The 24,969-nt window shown below is 35.7% G+C and overlaps 1 protein-coding gene, 1 long non-coding RNA gene and 4 other non-coding genes across 7 annotated transcripts in view; 3 read left to right on the top strand and 3 right to left on the bottom strand.

Annotated features, from left to right (window-relative positions):
- LOC117326051 (peroxidasin homolog) overlaps window positions 1–5,559 on the top strand; it is a 46,712-nt gene extending 41,153 nt beyond the window's left edge. For both annotated transcript variants that reach the window (XM_033882646.1, XM_033882645.1), the window contains 4 exons: window positions 242–450; window positions 905–1,143; window positions 1,413–1,535; window positions 1,745–5,559. In XM_033882646.1, coding sequence (XP_033738537.1) covers window positions 242–450; window positions 905–1,143; window positions 1,413–1,535; window positions 1,745–1,837 — 664 coding nt within the window. In that variant the 3' untranslated portion in view covers window positions 1,838–5,559. The remainder of the gene's footprint in view (window positions 1–241; window positions 451–904; window positions 1,144–1,412; window positions 1,536–1,744) is intronic.
- Window positions 5,560–10,247: 4,688 nt separating this feature from the next.
- On the bottom strand, window positions 10,248–10,329 carry Trnal-aag. The gene has a single exon. It is a non-coding gene; the product is annotated as a tRNA-Leu (tRNA).
- A 6,962-nt stretch (window positions 10,330–17,291) lies between these two features.
- Window positions 17,292–17,373, bottom strand: Trnal-aag. The gene has a single exon. It is a non-coding gene; the product is annotated as a tRNA-Leu (tRNA).
- Window positions 17,374–18,352: 979 nt separating this feature from the next.
- Window positions 18,353–18,434, top strand: Trnal-aag. The gene has a single exon. It is a non-coding gene; the product is annotated as a tRNA-Leu (tRNA).
- A 977-nt stretch (window positions 18,435–19,411) lies between these two features.
- On the top strand, window positions 19,412–21,483 carry LOC117326050. The gene is made up of 3 exons (XR_004532411.1): window positions 19,412–19,524; window positions 20,237–20,377; window positions 21,094–21,483. It is a non-coding gene; the product is annotated as an uncharacterized LOC117326050 (long non-coding RNA).
- A 223-nt stretch (window positions 21,484–21,706) lies between these two features.
- Trnal-aag lies at window positions 21,707–21,788 on the bottom strand. The gene has a single exon. It is a non-coding gene; the product is annotated as a tRNA-Leu (tRNA).
- Window positions 21,789–24,969: the final 3,181 nt, after the last annotated feature.

Raw genomic sequence — 24,969 nt, 5'->3', positions numbered from 1 at the left:
ATGCATAATCGTGAATGATACCAATATTAGGGACCAACCTGTTCATACCAATAAACCATATACATTTAAAGTGGTTTTGACCTATTCCTTTTACGTTCATTCTCATATGAACGCAAACATAATGTATCCATATATATTGTATAACGCATTTACATTTATACTGGCACGAAAGATCACAACAATATTGATTCAACCGACATGTTAGGACAACCTGTATGTGTTTTATTGTTGAATTTTACAGGTTCTGGTATGAGAATCCCAGTATGTACGAGCCTGAGCAGATACACGCCATCAAGCAGACGACCCTTGCCAGGGTGATATGTGACAGCAGTGACAACATTGACAGGGTACAGAAAGACGTATTCGCCCGAGTGGACAACTATACTCAATACCTTCCCTGTAACAAAATTCCAAACATTAACTATAAGGTCTGGGCCGAGTGTTGCGCAGGTAAGTTCGTACCGATTTCAAAAATTGCTAGAAAAGGAAGAAAGTGGAAGCAAGAAGGATACCAATTCTTTACCTATCATAAATTCCGTATTCTAATATGCGCCCGTTCTCGTTTTATCAATATTCTATTAATATAACACGTATATGCATCCCTATGCCATGACTGTGACTATGACCTAGAACTATATATTTTTTTTTTTAACTTTCAATGAAATTTTCTCAACAAAGACAACGAAATCCCAAAACGCTTCAGGATCACTACTGACAACAATGGCAAATGTAACAATGGGACAACACTTACACATGTCATATAAAATGACGTTTGCGTTAATACTGTGTCAAAATCAGGATTGTGTATGAAATATCCCTCTAGGATTATTGCTGTATATTTCAATCCCTAGCTAAGATCTTTGTATGAGCTCTGGGTTAAACCATTGTGTTTTCTAACCTTCAGACTGTAATGACGCTGGAGATTTCCAGACACTGACCAGTAAGTTCCAGCGGGCCGCCACTCCTCGTCAGTCTCATCGTGAAGACAGAGAGCATTTACAAGACCAGGGTCGAGACTATCAAAACACCATGGCTAGCCTGGAGAATATGAAGGAAGGAATGTCAGTGATGGAATCTCGTATGGAGGGCATGGAGGGCTCTATTAGCGGTCTAACTAAAACTGTCAAGTATCTCCGGAGGAAGGTAGGCACTTTTTGTGAATTACTGTTGTCAGTCAAACTATAGACTGGAATATTGTTTTGAGTGGCATATCGGATATTTTCATGCGACAGGAATTGGCCAATTTTAAGTTTTTAAGGTCCGGTATATGCGTGTAATTTTCCAAACGGTTGCTGACAGAATCAATAGAGTCCACTGCATGTGCATTTCGTCCCAATTACACCAGTATTTGTTACATTTTGATTTATGTCTCCATTTACATAGGATAAATACATATATGAATTGTGTTACAGATGAAGAAAATGCACAGACATATGAAAAGACATCCCAAGACTGGGTGTACAGATAAGGATGGTATTCACCGCTCAGAAACTCAACGATGGAAAGTACATGACTGCAAAGAATGTATATGTCAGGTATGTATCCAACCAGTCATTTACGTGTTTGAGGAGAAATGGTGGCGTAGTGGATAGCTCACTCGCTTCTTATAAAGACGGCCGGGATTTGATTCCCTGATCAGACATGTTTTGCAGTATTTTTTTTATTAAGAATTTTCTTATATACTTATTTGTATAAACATTAATTAAACTTATCCCAACGTTACGTATCGATTGTTCTGTTTCAGAGTGGTCGTATAGAGTGCAACTCTCAAATGTGTCCTATACCAGCGTGTGACTTTCCGAGGAAAATTCCAAACCAGTGTTGTCCAGTGTGTTGATCCACATCTTCGCATGATTACATTTACTTAGAAAGTCACTATGATCAATACTACATATAACATCACATCACAGCTAGTGGACGGGATTAGGAGTTCTCAAAACGCTAACATAGCCAATGGCCAATGGAAGTGTCGAACTGTTCTCATAATGCTTGCACAGACTTTGGAAGTGTATATATGCTTTCATAACGCTTGTGCATACCGTAAAAGTGACTCCATGCTCTTGCATTGTTAGCACAGGTGTTAAATAATCTCACATTGCTAACACAGGTGTTAAATAATCTCACATTGCTAACACAGGTGTTAAATGTTCTCATATGCTAGCACAGCCAGTGGTCTTAACTAAAAAAACAACTCAAATCGTCAGTTCAGCTGATGGGATAGCGCTGTTACAGCCGATGAATGAGACTCTCATAACATAGCCATGCTCATACCTCGACGATTCGTATACTGCTGATATTTTCAAATGAGGATGGAATAATATTTTGTAGCCATACAGTCCGTATGAACGCAGTGGGACTTGCATTTATATTGACCACGAAGCTGGCCTGTGTCTTGTATTTGGTGTAGTCACAGGAAAACCGAACCATATATGTTGATAATTGATCTCCATGTGAAACTGATATTTAATTAATTACGTTACATACGAAAGAAAAAAATCCGCGTAGTTCATCATGTAATGAATTCATTTGGATGTGAAGTTCATTATGTATAATTGCACAGCTATGAATAAGCATGTAAGTGACAGTGAATTCAAAACTGTGATGCAACACTTGCTCTATAGGACGCTGCCATAACGTTTGAAGTTGTGAAAGTTAACTGACAGTTCCTCATCGCTGTTGTAGATAAATGAAATCCCAATAGAACGACGAGGTTCATTTGAACAGATTGCATCAACATGACCAAATATGCCTGAACGCTATCTAGAATGCATGCAGTTTCGTTTATAAAGGTGCTATCCTACACAATATATACATTACTATATCTCATTTCTCTTACTACTTTTCCTCGCATTGAAAGAGATAAGGTTTGAGCCATAAATATAAATACGATAGGTGAGCAGTTAATTCATACTGATATAGCATTTTACTCTTGCTGATGTCTTCTTATGGAGAACTTTTCAAATCTGCGAGGTTTTATAAAAGAGTTATAACTGACACTAGACTTAGCGCCAAGTATACTCTTTTTCATGTCTGTTAAAATATGCAAACTGTCTTGTGCGCATGCGTGAGTGTGAGTATGTGTCAACTGCCGGTGAATTTAAAACGTTACTATTCAGTTGTGTATTTTTTAACTTTGACAAACTTGTGTTAGAAAGCTTGACCATACATGCGCATTAATTTTTTCAATTTCGATTATCTACAACCCACGTTATGTGATAAGAAACGAATTGTGTAGTCCTTTCAACATAAATTTATTTACAAATGTCGGCACACTTACGAAACATGTTGAATGTTATAATATGTGAAATAATAACCCAGATTGTTTTCCACTGCCGATTTACAAGAAAAGGATTTTAAAAACATACTTGTATTTTATAAGTATGTTATTTCGTGCTTATATATGCAAAACTATTATCATTTAATTTAAATAAGAAATCATTTTATTTAAGTATGTGTTACTGACAACGATGTATATACCATTTATTTTAAGAAAGTCCCGTAAAATTATCTTCGTCCTAAAAGGTCGGAATTATTAGGGCCACCAGCCTTATCGTCAAAATAAGGAAATTGCAGTTTATATATGAAAGTATTTTGAAGTATCTTTGATATTATCTTAAGCTTTAGTTTGAAACTTTTAGTTTGAATTGGATCATTATTGGAAATGTTATGCATATTAATTTCAATTTTGCCATATTTGAAACAATTCAAAAGCAGCTGAGGTGCCAACTTGGAAACAAAAATAAATATGTGTTCCACTTTGTCTTGATTACGCTTTGGTTAATCTTCATGTTTGATTATCTACAGTGTTTCAGTAATAGGTTCAACACGTTTTACATTAATATTAACTCTGGGAAAAGTGCAAAGTCTCTTTGATTCCATTACGGGGAATAGTAAATGTAGCACCATGCATGAATGGCAAATTTTTGCTGTTTAAATTAAAATGTTACTATGAGTTTCCAAAGTAAAGAAGTCGAATATTTTCTATTGTTATTATTATTATTTTCAAGACAATGCTTGCGATGTATTTAATATAAATTATATTCACGTAAATGCCAGTCCCTTTACTTAATGCCAGTATATAGCTTATGAAATTCAAGAAAAATCCATGAAAAGGACATCACTGAATTTCGATTATTTTTTTATTTTAAATCTTATCAAAAGAAAATGAAGATATGCCCCATAAAAAGTTTCTGGTTGAAAACTTAACCTTCATTCACTATTTGAGTATGAAATCATGAAACTACAACTGTTTTATGTTTTTATGTTTTTCGCAGTTTTTAACATTCGTCGTGTCCGTCTTTTTCAGCTTTATACGGGATGGAGTCGGTGATAAGAACGCAACGTCTTAAATTGAAATTCCGAAAAATTCCAGAAATTTTGAATAATTTTTCAGTTAATGATGTCAATCTGTATGATTATATGACTAATTTTAATATATATATATATTCACGTTTTATTGTTCTCTTATTGTTATTTTTTTCCATTTGCCATCATCTCTGACGCAATTTATATTTAATATGTATATCAATGTGTATTTTTATATTTCACATTCGTACTCCGGTACTTTTTTTTTTATCAGAATGAGCATTTCTATAACGTATGTAGATATTTTAAAGTGCTTTATGTATACCATAAAAATTGACTTGTGTAAGCATTCACCGTACGGATTAAATACCTCTTGGGTTTGAATGGTATTAATGTATGATTACTCCATTCCTTAATGCCCCGATTTGGAAAGGAAAACAGCCTTGCTGACTGCTCAAAATGTTAAAGCTCATGGTTCATTTCGCCTTATTATACCTCAAACTGAATAAACTGAATGCTGATTTTTCGAGTGGTCAAAAAATCATAATGCCGCGTTTTGATTGGTTAGATAAAATCACCTTGAGTTAGAATGCCGCAATCTGATTCGCTGAGAGAAAAACTAATCTCAAATTTGAACGCTGCTGTTTGATTTGCGAGGGGAAATTAATCCAAATTAAAATTTGATAGGTATGATGAATGAAATTATTTTTTGTCAACATTCAACGACTAAACACTGATTTTGGTCGGCGTGACGAAACCTATAGCAATAGACTGGGTCAAAAAGGCGGTAAGCATGTAATTTTGTATTTTAGTCTAAACTTTACAATCTTGTTATCTGAAGATATATATATAATCTACACAGCATATGTTTGCACGCATCACACGCCGTGCGTTTCTGTAGTACATTTAGTTTATCTATGTGTTTAAGAACAGGGCCAGTGTTCGATACGTAATATTTTCATAAACTGCGTTTTCCAACTTTTTCATCATGCATAATATGTTATGATATTTAAAAAGCATTAATATACATTTTGATACCAATTTTCGAAGCCAAATTATATTGCAACAATCAGTGATAATTGCCAAAATGCCAAAGATATGTGTTGAAAGGAGAAGGTTTTTGATATAAAACTTCAGGTATGCGAGCTAAATATACCTATGTATCATTTGTAAGTAACAATTCAATCATAGAACTGGTGTACACATAAGTATGTGATATTAATTGAATTAAAGCCAACGATTTGTAAATGAAAATTTGTTGTTTTTATGTTGATCATGGGGCAATGTCATCGTCGACGTCCTAATCTCATTTGGAAGTTTATATGATATTTTCTTGTGTAATGAAAATTTGACGTGTTGGATCATTGTATGATACAAGTTTGGCGTGTTAGAACATTGTGTGATACAAGTTTGACGTGTTAGAACCTTGTATGATACATGTTTGACGTGTTAGAACATTGTGTGATACAAGTTTGACGTGTTAGAACATTGTGTGATACAAGTTTGACGTGTTGGAACAGTGTATGATACAAGTTTGACGTGTTGAGCCTTGTGTGATACAAGTTTGACGTGTTAGAACATGGTGTGATACAAGTTTGGCGTGTTAGAACCTTGTATGATACAAGTTTGACGTGTAAGAACATTGCATGATACAAGTTTGACGTGTTAGAACCTTGTATGATACAAGTTTGACGTGTAAGAACATTGCATGATACAAGTTTGACGTGTTGGAACATTGTGTGATACAAGTTTGACGTGTTGGAACCTTGTGTGATACAAGTTTGACGTGTTGGAACATTGTGTGATACAAGTTTGACGTGTTGGAACCTTGTGCGATACAAGTTTGACGTGTTGGAAACTTGTTTGATATAAGTTTGACGTGTTAGAACATTGCATGATACAAGTTTGACGTGTTAGAACATCGTGTGATACAAGTTTGACGTGTTGGAACCTTGTGTGATACAAGTTTGACGTGTTAGAACATTGTATGATACAAGTTTGACGTGTTAGAACATTGTATGATACAAGTTTGACGTGTTAGAAACTTCTTTGATATAAGTTTGACGTGTTAGAACATTGTATGATACAAGTTTGACGTGTTAGAACATTGTATGATACAAGTTTGACGTGTTAGAACATTGTATGATACAAGTTTGACGTGTTAGAAACTTCTTTGATATAAGTTTGACGTGTTAGAACCTTGTATGATACAAGTTTGACGTGTTAGAACATTGTATGATACAAGTTTGACGTGTTAGAAACTTCTTTGATATAAGTTTGACGTGTTAGAACCTTGTATGATACAAGTTTGACGTGTTAGAACATTGTATGATACAAGTTTGACGTGTTAGAACATTGTATGATACAAGTTTGACGTGTTAGAAACTTCTTTGATATAAGTTTGACGTGTTAGAACCTTGTATGATACAAGTTTGACGTGTTGGGATATTGTATGATACATGTTTGACGTGTTAGAACATTTTGTGAAGCAAGTTTGACGTGTTAGAACCTTGTGTGATACAAGTTTGACGTGTTAGAACAGTGTGTGATACAAGTTTGACGTGATTTTATGCAAGTTTGGCCTGTTCGCTGCTGGTTGATATGTTGTCGACAAATCGGTTCCCATTTTGACAACTTTGCATTATTTGGTTTGGCCTCGATTGATACGACGGTGTCAAAACTGTAGCGGACGGCGTTTATCCTTCCGGAACACATGTTCTTATTCTGTGTATTTTATCAAATAGCCAACATGTGGGCCTATTATGTTGGTATTCGGATTAGTGAATACACCAGCCACAGTTTGCCATATCATGCGGGAAATTATTACAAGGGATGTCCGGAATCGAGAGTACCAAGACCTTAAAAGAACAAGAGGTGTCTGGAATCGAAAGTTCTGTTAAAGACAGTCTTGTGTATAACAAGACCTTAAAAGAACAAGACGTGTCTGGAATCAAGAGTTCCGTTAAAGACAGTCTTGTGTACCAAGACTTTAGGGAACAAGGGTTGTCTGAAATCGAGAGTTTAGTTGTCGGTATTCTTCTGTATAACAAGACATGGGAGGACCATGCATTCTAATAGTTAGGACAACAACGAGACGCGGGACTCGCAGCAGGACCTACCAAGTGCACCCAAGCAAACGGATCACAACTATTAATCTAGCTACTGTTTTTCCCAGCGGGGTGTCAAATGCTTGTCCGCTAAACGGTAGCTACTCCTACTTTTTCTCAACAAGATCAAAAGTGCCAGACTTATGACTTGGTCTTTGCAAATTTTTACCTTATATATTCGTTAATGTGAATGTTGATTGCCATAACTAGCTGTAAATGATCCCAGGGAATCATTGAATGTGTTCCAGTGGACTTATCGGCTATCGAGGCTATTGAGGGAAATCAAATTCGCTTAAAAAGTTATTTTTCGAAATGGAGACTTGTGTCAACATCGACATCTATTGGCAGATACGTATACGTCCATGCTATTGGTAAGCACAGCGTATCGTACATTATGTAACAGGGTTTGAATTACGCGCGTGCATATGCACGGTTGTTAAGTTTTGTAAGAGTACACAGGTATGTGATATCAAGAGCGTGGAACACAGATCCCGGTAAGTAATAACTAATTAACAAGTAAATCAAATGTTGGATTAATTTATTGATACAACTATGTTTCATTTATCGTACAATAAGTGATGTATGGGTGAATAATAACGTCGTTATATGATTTAGGTCAGGTGTTCGACAGCGTGTTATGTTCGGGTAAGGAATGCATGGAGGTGATCGAGTACTACTAGTACGTATCATATCGGGTGTGTCGCGTGAGTTGTTGACGGCTAAGTTGACATGGACTTTTGTGAATATTTTCATTGGTCATGGTGTACAGTAGAATTAATAATTTAAATATCGTTAGATTAAACGTGTATGTCGAGTTAACTGCTGGTGTTCGCGTATGTAAACACGCCTGTCTGTCCTAATGTCTACAATATATAGTAAATGAAGCATATGGTTCAAGAAGGATTACGAGTGAACATGGAGAACGATACTGAGCACAGGATGTGACGAACACTAGAAAGCAGAAGGATTTGTGTGTTAAAAAACCAGTTCAAGACTTACGTCGACAAGAATAGATAAATCACATACATGTTCTTCATCTAAAAAAAACTCCACATTCTGTTTTGTTGTGTTCCTTATCTATTCTGCTCCTTTCTATCTTCATTTTCGTCTCCGTTAAAATTCAATATTATAATAAATCTGTGGAGTGACAAATTTTGTATATATACACCCTTTTTATGGTAAGGACGAAAGTAAGTTGTATAACTTTTGTCCAATCCATTTGCTTTTACCTGCAATAAAATTGATTTAATAAATTGGGCATTCCAAATATTTCTTTTTAGAATATTGTATGGTCTGATCTTTGCGACAATTACAAACATACAAAAATGTAGCCTATACCGCAATCATTCAATAATATTTTGCATACAACACAAGTAAGGGACAGAAGCATTACTGTAGAGTTGATTATGATATAGTAACGTGTAAACAATAACATTTAGTTTGTTCTCTTTTGAATTAGTCATTTTAGACTACATGGACCGAACTCTAGACGATGGTCTAACCACCTGAATTGTCCAGCCAATGGCGTTCAACCTAGTCCAGCTTCTGCTACACTCGTATAAAAAATCGCGCGAGTGAAGTCGAAAATAGTCAAAACTTTATAATTTTTCAGTTTGAAGATAAATTCGGTAAAAACTGAATAATCTGATCATACCCTTCTCCATGGACAGTAGATTATCTGATGAAGCTAGAGATGGCGGGGCGTGTAAAGGATTATTAAATCTGTTGAATCTATACATTTCAACACCGATATCTGTAACAGTACTAGTGTTATAAATGTTTACGACGATTTAAGTAACCCGTATATAAATGATATGGTTAATATTTTTCAAGTGAATTTACCAATGTCGACCCATTATGGTCCTTTCTCTTGAAGATAAAGATGATAATAGCAATAATTGACCAAATCTCGTAATTTTAGGTATATTAATACAATCTTAGTGCGGTCGGGTGGCACAGTGATAGCACACTTGCCGTTCAACTAGGCGACCGGGGTTCGATTCCCAGATCGGACTTGAAAATGTATGCCCGACCACGTGGGTTTTCCCCGGGTACTCTGGTTTCGTCCCACAGTCAGACCATGGCCCTCGTGCGTTTCCGTCCGGATCAACAAGTGTGACCCCCGATCGGACGGGAAAAGGTATTGGATCACCTGCCCGACCAAGTGGGTTTTCTCCGGGTACTCTGGTTTTCTTTCAGAGTCAGACCGTGCCCCTCGCGCGCTTCCATCCGGGTCAACAAGAACGATTGATACATTAAGGTTATATAACATGTTTTGCAATTGTTGTAAAATAAAAAGTTAACATTAGTTATGGTAATACTTAACTTTGTTTAAATTGACAACTTGTTTACCAGCGGATCACTTAGTTGTCATCTTTGAGGATTTTTTTTTCCAGTAGTCGTGCCAAAATTAAAAATTAAAAAAACTATTGGCCTAACTGTTAAGTCCTACTTCAAGTTGTGTGTTTTCGCGTATCTCTGTAGCTATATTTATCATCTCACGTGCATGGTGCTGGGAAGTTGTAAATACGATTTGGAGAATATAAACTATATCTGGTAAGAATGTTCGACCTTTTGTCATTGTCTAAGTACCTAAACAGTCTGCGAAGGAAAAGATCTTTTGCTGTGCTATTTACTAGACTGCTAATTATGTAGTATAGAGAATTTAGTTTTATTTTTTATTCTAGTGATGCGCGAGTTAAACCCAAGCCATACATTTAGAATCGTATCGGAGAAACGATTATCATTTACAAAAATAAATCAAGTTCCAATGAAATAAACCATTTATACACTGACCCATTAAAAAATTGTATATTTGTTTCAAATAAAAATTTCTGGCAGCGGTGGGATTCGAACCCACGCCTCCGAAGAGACTGGTGCCTTAAACCAGCGCCTTAGACCGCTCGGCCACGCTACCTTCATAGCTACATTTATACATATAATTCTTGCTAATAACGGGCTCACTCACCTCTGTAACTCAAAAGCCTTATGCTAAATTTGGTCTTAAAAGTGTCTATAAGATTGACTAAATCTAATAGCGTTTTTTTAAATCTAAATATATAAATAAATAAAAATAATAAATAAATAAATACCATTAAAAATGCAATTTCAATGTGCGCTTGAAGATTTATATACATAGTGGACCAACCAATTTGATGTTCATAATATGAACGGAAATTCTATCAATATTTTGATAGCATCTTACAAATAAGCATGAAAAAACATATTTCATTTTATCCGTTGTAAAATATGCTTATGCTTTATGATGAAAATTTGGTGAGATTTTATGAAACTAATGTATTATAGTTTAATAAAAACTTATACAATACTGCTACTGGTTGTGATATACGAATGTCTTTCATATATACATATACTGTATACGCCCGTTAAATATAACGTGATTATTAAATTTAATGTTATCTGTCCATCTGTCCATCTGTCCATCCGTCATGTGTTACCATTTTGTCAAGACATCATCTCTCTCAGTTTTCAACCATTTACGCAAAGCTCATATAACTTACGCAATCCATGGGAAAAAAAAAGAAATAATAACATATTTTCAAGGGAACAAAATAAATTAGTCTATTAGATATATCATGTATTAACAGTGTCTTCACTGACGGTTCAAGATAAATAATTAGCACAGAGAAAATATATCTTTTCTTTCATTGAAAGGCAAACTATTCCCCAAGGCGGAAATAAATTAGGGTGCTACATTGCAATTTGTCTGGAAGGAGAAATAGTATGACTACCACACGAATGTCCGTTCGGGAAGTCTTTAATTGGTCCGAATCCGACAAGATTAGGTACATGATAGTATTGAACTTCCTTACCTTCGGGATATATAAAAGACCCGGTCGATAGCCCAATGTCAAAACTAATTCACATCTCGCATTTCAACCCCGTACCATACGCTACGTGGTACGAATAACAGAAGACGAAGTGGAATAAGAGATATTTTTTATTAGAATGAAGTAGTGAGAGTTCGATTTTGTATATACATGACGCGCACGGCATCGCGTGCTATTTGAGTCGGGAAGCCCTATCGATCTTTTGTTATGATGAAATTTGAGTTTGTGTTATTGGCAGTTATTCATAGATAGTTTGTTTCTAAGACAGGTCTGAATGTAACGGTACCTACGTTATACAGTTCAAAACAACATGAAGTGTGATTGCGTCATCTAATATCTTAGAATTGTAGAAACGACACGCAAGATATTAACACATCTCAAAACATTGAGAGTGAGAGCCAAATTGAATCAAACTGCATCGCACAGTTGTTTCGTAGCAGGTGTCAGACAAAAAAAAAAACCCACTCAAAATAGGCGAGGTAAACAGAAACGTCAGATTCTGGGTTAGGAGTTACAACGTAAACTAGTAATGAAGTAGTATTAGTATTAACAAATTTGTCCCTTGTTTTGCCGCTATTTCGGGAAATAAAAATACTTAACACAGTTATGTTTACAATAAGCAATATTACAAATCAGGTTTAAAACTGATTTGAAGTTTAAAATCTAGTCCAATTCGTGTGTACATTCCACACAATGTGCGAAACTGCGTCATCCGATCATCATAAGTGCTATTTCGGAGATTGTCACCGGAAGATACCGAGCAACGGAAGTGACTACCCACGATTCCACAAAGTCATACATCAGCGACGGATATTCCCTTTTGTATCATTAACACTAACAGTTTACACGTTATATTTTGAATATAAATGCTATCACTGCTATGTCGGATAACATACACACGAAGTATTTGTAGTTTGATATTTTTTACCTGCATACATTTTTTTCAGTAACTATGTTGTGAACCATTTCCTTAAGATTGATAAATGTATGAGGACAGACTTGGTCAACAGGAACAGCGGCAGATTGAGGAAGTCATTTTGATATGTCAAGTAGTGGGCTGGTTCTAAATCGAGACGATGGAGCCCATAGACTCTATGTCTTAAACAGGCGTAGTCAAATCGACCCGTAAAGTGTTGTCTAAAAGACCCGTCGATTGACTACAATCCCGTGTACCTGTCACCTCAGTGTACTGTAGAACTTTTTTGTGATCACGTCCCATTAAAATCTCAGGCATTGTCTATAATGAGTGCTACCTAGCGGAGAAGTTTGATACTAAGGCAGGTAACCCAGTCTATCAAGACTCGGCCCACCTTCGCTACATTATGACGTCACGAAGTGTAAGATATTATGACGTCACAATACATTGTTTCTATGTACGCTTCATCCATTTCACGATCACAGCTTTGTACTTTTCTCCACAAATCATGGGATGCACGTACGCAAAGACTACGGATTATGAACAGAAACCAAAGAGAGGCCAGTTGAGGGCGTTGTTTCAATTTCTATAGATCTACTAACATGTATATATATATTTGAACCTCACCATTCCAGATTCTAAGTTTTAGTACGAAGCAATATGTCAGTAGTACCTCTTGTGTATTCCGTCTTCTGATATTCTTCCCCGGTTTTTGTTTTATGTAATAAGAATGAATGATGAGAAATATCCCACCAGTATTGGGGCTCACCCCAGCGACCTTTAGCTCCGTAAGTGGGTATTTGTGCAATATATCTAATTGATTATAATCACTATACTTAATAAATCATTAGAATGTGACTTTTGATTTAACTACCAGGATGTTATGTTATAAAATCACACAATATCGGTGTTATCTTCTCCCCACAGGTTCAAACCATCAACATCGGAGACCCTGTAGGAGTAGCCGTGAATGAAGGAACACCAATGTTAAATCTTGCACGAAAAACAGAACAGACTGTGTTGACTCAGTTAAGGGAGGAAGGAATCATACCAAAAAAGGGATCAGGAGGCGTGGCCTTCACCGTAAAAATTAATGACGAAATTCAACACCGGTCGGCCTCAAATGACACCTCTTATCAATTACCGGGAATTCCACAATATTCCAGGGATACTACAAAACCAATTATATCAAAACCCCGAATCGTACCACCTCTACACACAAGGAGTGTAATCAAATCATCTCCTCAGCAACGAGAAACGGATGCAGGAAATTTAAAGAACGAAAGTTTAAGAAGGGAGGGGGAAATGGCGCGATTGTCTGATCACAGACGACAATTAGCAGCGGCCAAAAGAGAAGCGAAGGAGAAAGACAAGCGCGAGTGATTAGAGGCGAAGATAATGAAAAGGTCTTCTCAGGAAATCCAGGGAAATGATAAGGTAAAGGTCAACGAGAGAATTGAACAAGCACGGCTTAAAAGGGAACAAACAGCTGAAGAAAAACTAGCAAGAATCAACGCGAAACTGGCCAACATTCCGAAGATGGAGAAACCAAACAAGATATCTACTGAGGAAAAATTAGAGCGAGCTCGACAGAACAGAGAAAAAGGACTGGAAGGAGTGAAAGAGAAGTGGGAAAAGAAGGAGAGAAAGATGGAGGAGATTAAGAAGAGTCGAAGGTTAGATAAACCGCAAGTGTCTGTACCAAACATCGAACTCAGTTAGATGATAATGATGATGGTAGTGATGATGATGATGATGATGATGATGAATAAATAAATAAAAAATTGTTTTTCTATTTCATGATTTTTGTCCTTTCTTTTCTTTTTTCAGTTCAAATTAAATTCAAAATTCATATAGCTCAGCTAGCAAGTATTACAGAACTAGCTGATACTATTAAACTGTATAATAATGAGTCATTCCTTAAATAGAATATGTACAAATGTAGCTGATTTCAAGTTGTGTAACTATATATCTGCTCGTGTACCGCAAGTTTCAGTCCTCGGTCCACTCTTGTTCTTATTCTATTTCAATGTTCAATTTTCGGTCCCCTCTTGTACTTATTCTGTATTAATTATCTTGTTGACTCTATTAAAACTGATACTGGACTCTTTGCCAACAACTCTTCTCTTCAAGAGTCTTAGGCAGACTTAAACGTTATAGAACAAAACCCAAACCATGACAGTCAACGTTTACAATATCGTCCTTATCAGTGGTTAATACAGTTCAATTCTGGAAGGACCTGTAATAATGAACATCTTACTTTCACTGACATCCGTTGTCATCTTGGTGTCATTTTTAGTAGTAATTGTAAATGGTATGACACATTCAGAATATATTATCGAAAACAGCCTCGCGTAAAATAACCGTGGTTATTGCTTAATTTCTTCAAATGGAGGCGATCTCCGTCACGACTTCCGTAGCCCAGGTAACTACAGACTGTCAAGATGTAGATTAGATGTATTTTATGGTGGTATATTTCTGCTAGCCATATACGACTCCGGAGTGTTGAAGATGCATACCACTATCGTTTTATATGTTCGAATTTCGTTAATCAAAGGCGAGTTCTGTTAAATACCTTACATAATTTAAACGTATACTTCAACTGAGAAGATATTTTGATAAGAAATATTGTTATTCATTAAAAAAAAATTTAAAAAGCGATCTGGTCAAATCTGTACAAGCGTTTTTATACACAACAAAGCGTTTAAATGATTTGGTTTGGTTTATTTTGTTTAACGTCTAATTTAACAGCCGGGTCATTTAAGGACTTGCCAGGTTTTGGAGGCGCAGGAAAGTTGGAGTACCCGGAGAAAAACCACCGGCCTACGGTCAGTACCAGGCAACTGCCCACGTGGGTTTTGAACTCGTGACCCAGAGGTGGAAGGCTAGTGATAAAGTGCGCAAAATGTCGTATGTCCATGGGCAAAACGAATTCAAAGCAACAGTGTTCGAGCATGTCATCAAGACAATACAATCCAGATTGTACAGATATTTCACACACATAAGAAGCTACGAGTATGCAAAGAAATTACAAACCTTTGCCGACAGCTACAATCAAACATATCACCGGACGATCGGTGTGGCCCCAGCACATGTAACTAAAGACAAAGAGATTTCTTTTTGGTGGAGAATCTTACGAAAAACAATAAAGTTCGTAAACCCTTCAAGTTCAAAGCTGGAGATAAGGTAAGGTTGTCTCATTTGAGAAACCTTTTCTCACGAGAGTAGAACGGAAAATGGACAAGAGGGATATTTACCATTTCTCAAAAGATACTACGCGGAGGCTTACCAGTGCACAGAGTCAAAGACTACGATGGAGACGGGAACTCCAGAAGATGAATGTACAAGAGACGGCGATATGTGGAAAGTGGAATAAATATTGAAGACTAGAGGAAAGGAAATAAACAAAATAAATCAATAAATAAACAACACTATGCCAAATGACTTCATTGGCCGAGCAAATATAATTTCTGGAGACGCGCATCTGACATTACTGATTTGTAGGAGAGTACTACTCTAGAATGGTCTAATGTTAAGACACTGTATAATGGGAAAGAGTTTACATATATGGGTGAGAGATGACTTTTTAGTTGTAAATGTTTATTTATCCATGATAGAGTATGTAATGTTTGTAAGAATGGGTTTGGCATGGCTCTCCGATCTACATTCATTCCGTCACGACGGGAAAAATAAAATGTCGTACATACATAAAGTCTTCTCGTTATTCATTGCAAATAAATGCCACATGTTATCAATTTGTTAATCAGCAATATATTCTTTTCAACAGTTTCTCCCCTCCTCCGCATATTCATACGACGTTCCTCTCTTCCCTCTAACAAGGAAGTGGGACTTGTATAAGTCTTTATTTACAACGAAGATCACTGAACTAAGTCGGGACCAATGCTGACCACACATGTTTAGTTATGTTTCTATATATAATGTTCATTCATATTAAAATGTTATATTTAGATTGAGCTTCTCGCTATTCATTATCAACATAACCCAACAAAACCTGTTTTGGCCACTATCGATATAATTGAAACTTATTTTAGCTATTTTCTAAACGTGATGCAATCGTTCTGCAATCTTAATATAGATCAAATAGGGAAAACCCGTGACGTCACTGAACCCCCAGGATAGGGTGGTACTGTAGGGTGGTACTGGGGTAGTACTATAGATTATATAGGGGGTGAAGGTACGCCAGAACCGGTACTTATCTACTACTAATGGAAATAGTCATATTCTTCTCACTGAAAGGAGAACAAATATTCCACAAGGCTGAAAATCGAGGGTGATAGTTTTTCCCTTATTATTGGTTGTAAACAAACAAGTGTCATTTCTTTCGAGGAATATTAATACAGTTACGACAAAACTAGTGCAGGGTACAGAATAATTAGATTGCAGTAACGGGCATTTGTCTCGAGCCTAAACTAATGTAGCACTACACGACATCGCGTGCTATATCTTTCGTATCAAAAAAATTGATATATTAGAACATAATATCCCAAAGTGTGTTTACGCTTGGAAACCCTATCTTTCTTTTTCTGTGTTATACATGTTTCTAAAAAAATGCATGAATATATCTAATTATTTTCAAGAAAGGAAAAAAGGTACGTCCTGAAACTGATCTCTCGTAAGACCGAAAGTTACATACATGTAAAAAATGTAGAGGCGCAGCACAATGGAATTTCTTGAGGTATACTTTATTATTTATCCACTTTAATTTTAGATAAAATTAGAACTTCTAACTTTTGGAAGGGGCGATATCGAGTAATGTGTGTAGCTTTTTGTATAGAATAACAATAAACAACAGCCTATTTTTGTTCATAATCTATCAATGTGATTTTTTTTGTCAGAGATGTAGCACGTTTAGGTGTTGTCCCTCGACTGGTTTAGATGTGACGATATATATTTCTCTTTAGAACATTTTGTTGTGTTTTATAAATTTACATTTTTTTTTTTACCTTTGTGAACGACTTTTTGTAGTCTGTGTCAACTTGTAACATTCAAGTAACCGAAACAAAAGTAAAACAATTGAAGGTATGATTTGAAATGCTGCCATTGTCATTTGCACAGATAAAAATGTATCAAACGCTGTTACAAAACATATCGTGGCAGCGGTGGGATTCGAACCCACGCCTCCGAAGAGACTGGTGCCTTAAACCAGCGCCTTAGACCGCTCGGCCACGCTACCTGCATATACACAGTTGGTGCCTGGTACACTACTAGGGATGTACCCTGTATATGATATACTATACGTCACTTATTATAAGTACACCAATTATATATTCCCCGTTGGTTACGAATTCAATCGCAATATCTAAGTAGAGTCTACCATGATATAGGCCTAGTAGTTCTGGCCAGAGGCACGTGTATATTATATACGTTTCTGTTCTAGCTGAAAGATAATATCTGTATACATGTACTGCCCGTCGGCTTATTTTTCTGTCGTGTTGTAGCGTATACATTTTAACTTGTAAAAATGATACTTGAGTTATTTGATTATGACACTAGATGACATGTTTACATCCAGGGTTACCAGATACTTACATTTACCTACTGTAGATATTTTGGTTACATTTCTTTGTTCAAACGTATATCAAAAGTATATAAAAACTCTAATAATTTGACGACGTATTATATGCACAATATAACATGCACTGGACGAACAAAATTGTAAAAATTCATTTAAATTTCATCAATTTAAAAACAGACAATAAATCTTTATTTATCTTCAACATTGAACACAAAATTATTTCCCCATTTTTTTATTTTTGTTTTTGTTTTTTTGTTTTTGTCGATTGAAATTTGTAAATGGCGAAATGGAAATTTGAAGCTTTGGTGATATGTGAGTTTATCTTAACATGGAGGACGTACGTAACAGCGGACCTAACACCCATCAAAATATAACATTGACTGTTAGGTGGGGATATTACCTATGATTGGAGAGACAGACGTGAAACAAAACACCAAGACGTTTTTGTAAATGATAGAAGTACATATGTATTTTGACGGACCTGCGTCATATAACTGAGTAGCGATAGTGCGTAAATATAAATTGTAGATACATATCACAGTATTGTATATAGCATGTGGATTACTTGTTAAGATAACGTATATTTATAGAAATGTCTTATCGGAGAACATAGATTATATGATTAATGTTATACACAGGTAGCGTGGCCGAGCGGTCTAAGGCGCTGGTTTAAGGCACCAGTCTCTTCGGAGGCGTGGGTTCGAATCCCACCGCTGCCAAGAGAATTTTTGAAGCGAATTCTGAACTGGGATTTTTTTTTCTGAATTGATGTTTTATGTTATCAGACAGAAACCACTATTCAGAATTGTTTTAACTTCTGTTAAATTGGGAGTGTATCAATGTCATGTATTTGAACAAACTTGAAAGCCCTTTATGCCTACTACATGCTGTGTTTTATGCCTCGAGAAACATCCAAAATGAAATCGGTTTACTGGACATATCAAACACGAAAGTCTACACTTTGCTTACACATAAATGTGTGGTTGAATATTTCACCAGTTGTTCTGGTAGCTATTATTTAAAAAAAAAAAAAAAAAAAACACCTTGATAACCGTTCATTCCACAAAACTATAGATCAAACCACTATTCAGAATCGTTTTAACTTCTGTTAAATTGGGAGTGTATCAATGTCATGTATTTGAACAAACTTGAAAGCCCTTTATGCCTGCTACATGCTCGATACAGTGACTTAAGGCCTCTTGAATATAGAGAAAACGTTTAATGATTTAAACCCATTTTGAAACTATTAGCTTGACAGTGAGGCAACGAGTTTATGTAACCCCATTGTCATGATGGTCCTTTGATCATTGAAAAGTCTTTTAAAGCTTTTGCAACATTCGGCAAATCTGTCCTTGAATTTGTGTTAATGTCATTCACACAAGCATACTACACGCCCAATACAACGACTCCGTGTCTTTTGAATTAGTAGGTGTAAAAACTAACAAGAGGCCTAATGGGCCTGAACTGCTCACTTGTCATTCACGCTATTGACTACTTGTTCCAAGGACCCTACTAACTTATTCAACTATTCATGAGCGCACCTTGCGGAAAGAAATGACACCAAGACAGGAAATGCAGTCAATTCTTTGATGCTATTTGACAACGGAAGTACATGACAAATCTATGTTCATTTCCTTAATTGTTATAACGTCATATAACCATGACGTCATCTTCAGGCTCCTGCGACGTCCCTTCGCAACCACGGATTTAGTGTTACATTTTCGCGCTCCGTCGCTTTCTTATGATATTCTCGTTAATTTAAGCTTTTCTTCGACCCGAACAGGACAGATATGGTAAAGATGATTTCAGGTAAGTATATTAAAGTCAATAAGCCCATTTCACTTCTGTCAATTATAAGTCTAGTAACTAATGTTTATGGATTGTTGGCTTTTCTGGACCGTGTGGCGTGGTAATTCAACAATAAGCCTACTTTTGATAAATACATTGTAAATTAGTGATGATCATTCTCACTTTTTGAATTGTTTTGTTTCGAGAAGGTTTTTGTTTTTCTTTTCTGCCCGTATGAAACCTTCTATTAATATGAAATTCTTAATCAATTTACCATTGAAAATTATATATAAGGATTGAATAAAGTTATGTTGAGGTGTATGGGGGTATAAACCTCAATAGGTCTTGAGACAAATTTATTATGAACTGCGAAGAAGTTCATAATAAATTTGTCTCAAGACCTATTGAGGTTTATACCCCCATACTTCTCAACATAACTTTATTCAATCCTTATATTTATATTTTTTGATATTTCGTACAATATTTTGTCTTTGACAAATAGGGACTTGTGCAAGTCTACCACAGAACTTACCGAAATGTACGTCATCACTCTTCGTCTACATATGGTTACTACTTTTAGGATTTCTTTCGTGAACAAACTTAATAGCGAATTAAAACAAATATTAGTTTTAAAGGAATTTATTTCATATAAATATGATTACTTTTGAAAAGGAATTAAAAATATAAAAGTGATTTTTTTATCCTTGATACATCATATCATTACCGCGAGCAGGAAGGCGCCAAACGGAAACATACCGACATCGACGATTCCTCCGATAGTCAGGACGATTATGAGAATGGCACATCCTCTATGGCGTCAAAACGTCAAAAACTGAACAACTATTCTCTGGACCTATCAACTCAAGAATTAAAGGTTTGTAATTTTCAAATATCTACAAGAAATGTTCTCGCGTACGTTTGTTGTTTTTGTTTTCTTATAGTTTTGTTTGAATTAAATGGTAATCTTTATGTTTGTTTGTTTTACTAAATAGTGTTGTCTTCTATGTTTGTTTGTTTCTAATAACTTCTATTATTTCTCCACTTTCCTGAGTTGAATTGGTTTTTATTGTTTATTTACACTTATGCTCGCATGTACACATTTCCTCGGCCTGTTTTATTAATTTTGCGGATTTTAACATATTCAGCTACAATTCTCTAACACTCTTTCCCGGCTTCTCTCTCGTCTTCTCAGGAATTCTCGGCCAGTACGGCTCCTGGTACGGGGCAGACTAAATCTGCATCTTACACGTCATTTTCTGGTTTTGTTGAAATTGAACGGCGAGGACTTGTTGAGTTTTGGCTTTATTTACGTCAGTCGGTTATTGCCAAAAGAAGTCATTTTTGTAGTAATTCCTGCTTAAGTAATAGTTATTACGTTTTATTTCATTTTCTTCATTTGGCATTAACCGAATTTCGTATTTTTCAACACAGAGGAAATATTTCTAAGACAAACTTTCTAGTGCTCACACTCGAGATATATACATGTACATATTATAGCTACAATGTAGTTGGGGTAATCAAAATGGCTACTTTGGGTTGAGACGAGGACGATCCAACATAGAAATCTCTTACTTGTGTTTTCTATTGTAGGAGACGTTGAAGACAACCGCAAGGTGTCGCCTTTGCAGACGAGGATGCATATTGGCACCTTGCCGATCAATTCTACCAGGCTCCCAGTGATGGCGATGACGGCGATGAAAATGAAATTGATGAGAGTGACGACGATGATGCTGGTGATGATGATGATGTATCAAATTCTGATTATGATTGAGATGACGAATTCGGTGATACAGATGAAGAAGGCAGTAACGAGAGGGATACTAGTGATGACGAGGAGGATGACAATGAAAATGACGACGACGAGGATGATGAAGACGAAGTTGATGATGACGATGATAGGATGACTGAGGAAGAAATCGGTCTTCTTATTTATGAAATTTTCAATGGCAGCCACAACGTCTCCCCTTATGACGCTGAGGAGTAACTAACAAACATCAAATCATATGAACTGAACGGATATTATTCACATCAATATAATATTTGATTTATTGTTTGTTTGTTGGTGTCTAGATATGTTAGGTAGTTACAGGCAGCGGATTTTTTTCTCTTCAATAATAAAAATAACTAAATAACATCACAACTTCATCTCTTAAAACCTTTTTTCTGATTCAATAATAGCTTAATTCTGTTCCAAAATATTTTCTGGCAGCGGTGGGATTCGAACCCACGCCTCCTAAGAGACTGGTGCCTTAAACCAGCGCCTTAGACCGCTCGGCCACGCTACCTGTATATTAATCAGATAATCTACGTTTACCTTATCTCGTCGGGTAACCACATACTATATACGATACTGTGATACAGTCGAACCTGTGTATAAAGGACACCTAAGGGACAAGGCAAAAGTGTCCTTTATAGAGAGGTGTCCTTTATATAGAGGTTCAACAAGTAATGTCCCTTTTAAACGTAGAAACAAACCATAATTTTATAATTATAATTTTTATTTACGCACTATCTCTACCCAATAGTATGTCACAGATTGTTCATATTACCATGTATACGTGTACTGAGGAATAATCACTCGCATACACTGTGATCACTTTGCCAATATAATAACTTTGTTCCCATTTCTGAAATATTCTGACATAAATAAATTGAGGAATTGGAAGTTGAGGAATCATAACAGACATTCTCTTACACATCAACAGTCCCAGAAATGCTGTATACTGATACCCCCAATAGTCATAGAGATCACGGCATATCTAGAGGCACTCAAAGAGGCTATTGATATCCCTAGGGACATCCTGATAGATCGAATCCGTGAACTACTAGTAACACATGCTAGTGTTACCGACCTTGAACATTTGCGATACAAACTGTACGAGCTTGCTAAGGCCAGGGATAACTTTCCAATCAAAGAAGGATACCTCCGAAAAAGGCTGGCTCCTAGGAGAGCTGGTTCTCCCGCGATCTACTACAAACTCGCTAGAGACTGTTTCGGTTCGCCTCCGTGCTGTGACAGGAGAGTATACAAAAGATCTACACGAGACTATTCCAACAAGGAAAGTACAGGATCAGGTTATCAAACCACAACAGAGTCCCGAAGAAGTAGGGGGTAAAATCCTTAAAGAATCTAAATACATATTGCATTTTTGTTCAATATCATTGTTAAGTACGAGTTTATTCAAAAATCATGGAAACCTGGTACACTAAACCCTTTGCATTATGGTAATAGAAAACCAAAAGATGACCCAAACGGCTATAGGAATATTACATAAATTCCTGATTTTCAAGATTTTTGAGATACTCTTGGCTAACCGTTTAAGTCCAGTTCTTGAATCATACACATTTCCGATCAAGCATCAGTCTGCATACCGCTGAAAAGAAACTATGTAGTTTATGTATTTCTCTTAATCTACTGGAGAGTGTGAACTTTAACCCTGATAATTGACCTGATGTACTCGTCGCCTTTCTAGATAATAATAAAGCCTTCGATTCTGTATGACAAGAAGGCTTATTCTATAAGCTTTACAATATAGGAATTAAAGGAAAATATGGAATATCATGAAACAAATGTATTATCGATCTACTAGTTGTGTTGTTTTTAATAGTTTTGAGTTTGACAATGTCATCATGAAGCGGGGAATCTTACAAGGCGGATCTTTATCAATGACTTGATATATGAAGTAGAATTTTCCTCACGTATACATATACCTACACAAGCTGATGACGTATGTATTATTAGAAATAACGTTAATAGTTTACAGTATCTATTGCGAGACGTACACTAGAAAGTGGAGATTTACATTTTCCTCTACTAAATATAAAATTGTTGATTCTACTTCCAAAAAGAAGTCCATTGTTCAATGTGATATAACTCTATATGGAAAGAAACTACCAATTGTAGAAAGTATGACCCATGTCGGTATTTTATCTAAACAATAGAAATAACAGTGTCGAACGTACAGAACGTGCATGTTCCAAAGTAAAATGTGGTGTAATGTCCTTTATTCGTTCTGGTGCCCACCATGCGTGCTGAATCATTTAACCAAAGCAAACATTCTTAAGTGTAAAGTATATCCCTCAGCACTTTATGGATGTGAATTATGGCTGTTAAATCAAAACGAAATTTACATGCCAGAACAAGCACAAAACTTTGTTGTCAAATCAATCCAAGGATTTGATGCAGAAACAAGAACGGATATATGCACGTCACTGATTGGTTGGTTATCTGTAGAAGTATACACCAGCGTAAAGAAAATGTTATTCCTTGGTAGAATATGTACCGTGGAATTTGGCTGTTTAACACGTGAAATACTTATAAAATGTATTTTTAAATTCAATATATCACATTTTAGCAGAGGTTTTGTTCCCGACATTGATAGTATTTCACAAAAAAATTATTTGTATCATTTTCTTGGTGAACTTTTGAAGACGGGTGTTTTCCCTAACGAATGTCAATGGCAGCGCTTAGTCAATGATCGCGTAAGAAATCATGAACATTTTAAACTATGTGAGAGAATGAATGCCGATAGCGACTTCTCTCGCTTCACACTTTTACATAATAATATACAACCTGATATTATATGGAAACTTGCTATACCTGGTTTCCACAATATAGTTTATATCCTAAGAAAATTGTTAAACTTTGTGTTGAAATACGTGATAATGAAAACATGTAGTTGTGTCATTAATGTGGATCTATGCACAAATATACGATTATGCACATGTCGTTGAATGTTCACACATTGTGTACTCATTACTGTAAAAGATATAGATTTTGAATCTTATCTTAATACAATGTCTAAGCACTGTTTACTTAATATTCTTCTCGGTGGTATTTTCAAATATGATATATCTTCAAATGAACTAGAGGATTTTAAAATAAAAACCATTGTTATCATTACTAAAAATCTTCAACATAGTGGTATCATCTAATTCAACATCTCTTAGATAATTGATCTTTTTTATACCGAGAGTTATATGTAACTTCCAATTTTCACTGTGCGTACTTAATCTTCAGTGATATTAATACACGAAATACCAATATTTTTTGTATTCATATAAGTAAATGAATATTTACTATTTCTGTCCCGTTATCTTACACTGTATAATTAGGCTTCACGACTCGGTCAAATTATCCTCGTTCGTGATCTATACATCAGTATCTTTAACAATACTGTATAATGTATTGCATGATGTTTCTAATACTGTTTATTATGATAATGTATGACAGCTTGATAAGAAAAAAGTATTACTGTATGTATTGGTCTATGATGATGTAGTTGCGGAGTGTAGAGATATCTAATGTATTTACACTGTCTATCATCGTCAATATCACGGTAAATAATTTTAAAAGTACCAATTATATAAATGCTGTGTGTAATAGTACTATAGGTATACTATATGTACTATTAGATGTTGTGTTTGTCTGTCCATGTACATAGGATTGTCATTATATAAGGGTGT

This window comes from Pecten maximus, chromosome 4 (assembly GCF_902652985.1).
Source record: "Pecten maximus chromosome 4, xPecMax1.1, whole genome shotgun sequence".
Lineage (NCBI taxonomy): Eukaryota > Metazoa > Mollusca > Bivalvia > Pectinida > Pectinidae > Pecten > Pecten maximus.
Note: the sequence above shows the minus strand (reverse complement) of the source record. Positions and strands in the feature narration are given on the sequence as shown.